This window comes from Quercus suber, unplaced genomic scaffold, assembly GCF_002906115.3.
Source record: "Quercus suber isolate HL8 unplaced genomic scaffold, Cork oak 2.0 scaffold_304, whole genome shotgun sequence".
Taxonomy (NCBI): domain Eukaryota; kingdom Viridiplantae; phylum Streptophyta; class Magnoliopsida; order Fagales; family Fagaceae; genus Quercus; species Quercus suber.
In genome coordinates, this window is record NW_027069760.1 from 636,013 (window position 1) to 639,709 (window position 3,697).

The 3,697-nt window shown below is 33.8% G+C and overlaps 1 protein-coding gene across 1 annotated transcript; it reads left to right on the plus strand.

Annotated features, from left to right (window-relative positions):
- Positions 1 to 677: 677 nt before the first annotated feature.
- LOC111989264 (protein NRT1/ PTR FAMILY 7.3) lies at positions 678 to 3,695 on the plus strand (the record flags this gene model as incomplete). Its single annotated transcript, XM_065782490.1, has 4 exons — positions 678 to 837; positions 1,545 to 1,762; positions 2,320 to 2,882; positions 3,350 to 3,695. Coding segments are annotated over 4 exons (1,287 nt in total), but the record flags the coding sequence as incomplete, so codon positions are not given.
- Positions 3,696 to 3,697: the final 2 nt, after the last annotated feature.

Below are 3,697 nucleotides of genomic sequence, written 5' to 3' on the forward strand. Positions count from 1 at the left end.
TTTTGCTCATTTCTTACACACAGCAAACCTGTCAATCCAAATCCATGTCTCCAATTTCCAAAATACCCTTTATCACAGATACAATTAGTCAAAATATAAGCCCAATTAATGGTTAAAACATCAAAGAACACACAGGTTGTTATCACTGACTATCATATTCGACATGGAGTGGTTTTCTACAGTTCATTTAATGTGACACTTGTGGATGTGGTATTTGCACGCCAAACTAGTCACGTCCATCTGCATCACACTCTTCATGGCCGTCTACATTTTTTCTCTAAATCAAATTTGGTCCTACAATCTTCTAAAAAAATAGGCTAACATCTGGGTGTTTGTGGCATTAAAGTCACGTAAGCTTACACAACTCGAAATCTTCTCTCTCACAATATGTGTGGTTGATATGACCATACGTAAAGAACTGATAATTATATATTATAAAAAGGACAAGACACATATCACATGTATAAATAATTATTGACAGGGTCTAAATGGATTAAACCACACAGACATAGAACTTTATTAATGATACTTCATAATATTTACTTGTTTCATTTTGGTACGAGGACATTAAATGCTCTATCACTAGCTTCTGATCGAGATTTAAAGTAGTGTTTGAGATCCTATATATGTTCCTCTTTTAATTGTTTGGTTGGATTGTTAGTTGAGAACCAATATGAGTGAGACATATCTATTTCCACGTGAACTTTCAGGCTGCCGTGGATGGGAAGATCAAACAGGGGCAAGAGACTTGTACGCTTGATGGAACTGTAGATTGGCATGGCCGCCCTGCAATTAGAGAGAGATCTGGAACTTGGGTTGCTGGAATTTTGATCCTAGGTAATTCTGGCCTTCTACACTGCTTGTGTTTTATGTTATTTTTTCTTTAGAGTATTTGTTAATGAAATATTTTAAAAATTTAATACAATTTTCATAGTAAATATAAAAAAAAGTAAAAAAAAAAAGTTACATTTTTATTTTTTTATAAATAATTTCTAAAAGTAGTTTTTAAATTAATATTCTTAGAGTATCCGTTAACTTTTTTTTTTTTTTTTTATAAAAGGTTTATAAAAATTGCTCTTAAACTAATGCTCTTTTTTTTTTGTTAAAAATATCTTAAGATGCAAACATGAAAATCATCTCCTATTTTTTTGTTTTCAATATATTCTCAGTTACCAAGAAAAGCCTAAAGTACACACACACACACACACATATATATATATATATATATATTATCATTATGCAATTCTTTAGCAAATAAGATTCCTCTTCTTGAATCACCGCTGTGTTCTAATAATCAACAAAGACAGCAAAGCTGCATGGAGTTTTCCTAAAAGTGCTACTAATTATGTTTTATATTTCTTTATTTCTAGATTTCAATGCCTCATGTGGAAACAAAAAGTACGAATATTATTGGCGATCGTTATGACGTTGCAAATAAGATACCCTTTTTTTGAATTATTGCTTAGTATAACTAAACAATCAATAATTTAAAGATAGCAAAACTCACGATATTTTTTGTTTGTGTTGGAAAATAATTATCACAGTGAATCAAGGGCTGGCTACATTGGCATTCTTCGGAGTAGGAGTGAACTTGGTTTTGTTTTTGACAAGAGTGTTGGGTCAAGACAATGCTGATGCAGCTAACAATGTTAGCAAATGGACAGGAACGGTCTACCTTTTCTCTCTACTTGGTGCCTTCCTTAGTGAGTCTTACTGGGGGAGGTACAAGACTTGTGCCATCTTTCAAGCCATCTTTGTCATTGTAAGTTGGCATCATTTGATATATATATTCTCTTTCCCATTCACGCATGCATGGACCCATAAGCACTCAATGACTAAAACATTTTTCTTAGTGGCCAAAGATATTTTTAAAGATGAGAAATGTAACAGTTACAAATTATTTTACAACATTTTTATAAATTGTTATTTTAGCCAACTTCTTACTGGTTCGTATCTGGATTCACTAATAACATTACTTTTTTTATTTACCAACAGCCACTTAGCACATCAGCAATTTATAAAAAATTTTGTAAAAAAGTTTGATCTCTAACATTTTCCTTTAAAGATACTATAGCTTTTACTAAATATATATTACAAACTAATTTATCACCTATCAATAAAAGTTAATTCAAACACTTATTTATTACGTTGATAAAGTTTACTAACCACTTTCATTATCATGTAAATTTGTAAAACTTTGTAATAACATTAGTAGTGGTACTTTTAACATTTGTCTTCTACTAGTCCAATTAATTATTTCTCAAAAGTGTAAATCTTACTGTTCATATGCTTATGCGAATCTCGTGGTATTTATGACAGGGCTTGATATCATTATCGCTATCATCATACATGTTCTTACTTAAGCCTAAAGGCTGTGGTAGTGACCAATCTCATTGTGGATCCCATTCATCCTTCGAGATAGCACTGTTCTACTTTTCCACTTACCTGATTGCCCTAGGGAATGGAGGGTACCAACCAAATATAGCTACATTTGGGGCTGATCAGTTTGATGAAGAGGATCCTAAGGAGGTGCACTCAAAAATAGCCTTCTTTAGCTACTTTTATCTGGCTTTAAACCTTGGGTCCCTCTTTTCAAACACTATTTTGGGCTATTTTGAGAATGAAGGTATGTGGGCTATAGGATTTTGGGCTTCAGCTGGCTCTGCCGCTCTAGCATTGGTCTTGTTTCTTTGTGGAACCCCAAGGTATAGGCATTTTGAACCTAAAGGCAACCCTCTCTCTCGGTTTAGCCAAGTGTTGGTGGCTGCAACAAGAAAATGGAAAGTTGAGATGATGCCAAGTGGAGAAGATCTGTTTGAGTTAGACGAAAAGGAAATTTCTAGTAATGGGGATAGAAAGATGATCCATACTCAAGGATTCAAGTAAGTTCATATCCTTCTACCTTTAAATTACTTATGAATACTTTAGGTAATTAAGGAAATGTAACATGTAGTCAACTATGATTATTCTGTTGAGAATTTATCACTTAATTTAAAATTTTAGGATTGAGGCTTGGTCGTTGTTAGATCGATGAAGTTTACATTGTTATGAATTAAGGTGAGAGTTGGCTTTATTGATACAAAAATTCAGTTTCACAATTTATGGTCTTCAGCTGTATATACATATTTTTCTAGGTAAAATTGGTACTCAGTACGTAATAAGCTATTCTTTATAACTCACTGCTAGGCAAAGCACATAGTCATAAGTGTCTTGACCAAATATGATGTTGAAGTTGCATTCATTCTAGATTTTTGACTGACAACTTAAGCCTCTACTATTTTTAGGCTTTGGCTTGAATATTTTGAAATATAGCATATATGCTAAATGGTTTTCACATTCACCTCATCAGATTCTTCGATAGAGCTGCCGTTATCACCTCAAAGGAATTCAACCAGATTGACAAGGATGCTCGTGATCCATGGCACCTTTGCACTGTGACACAAGTTGAAGAAGTGAAATGCATTTTAAGACTTCTTCCAATTTGGCTATGTACAATAATGTATTCAGTGGTATTCACCCAGATGGCATCTCTCTTTGTGGAACAAGGTGCTGCCATGAAAACCACCATTTCAACCTTCCACATTCCTCCGGCAAGCATGACTAGCTTCGACATTCTCAGCGTAGCGGCTTTCATTTTCATTTACAGGCGGGTTCTTGACCCTCTTTTTGTCTTTACCACAAAAAAAGCTAAAGGACT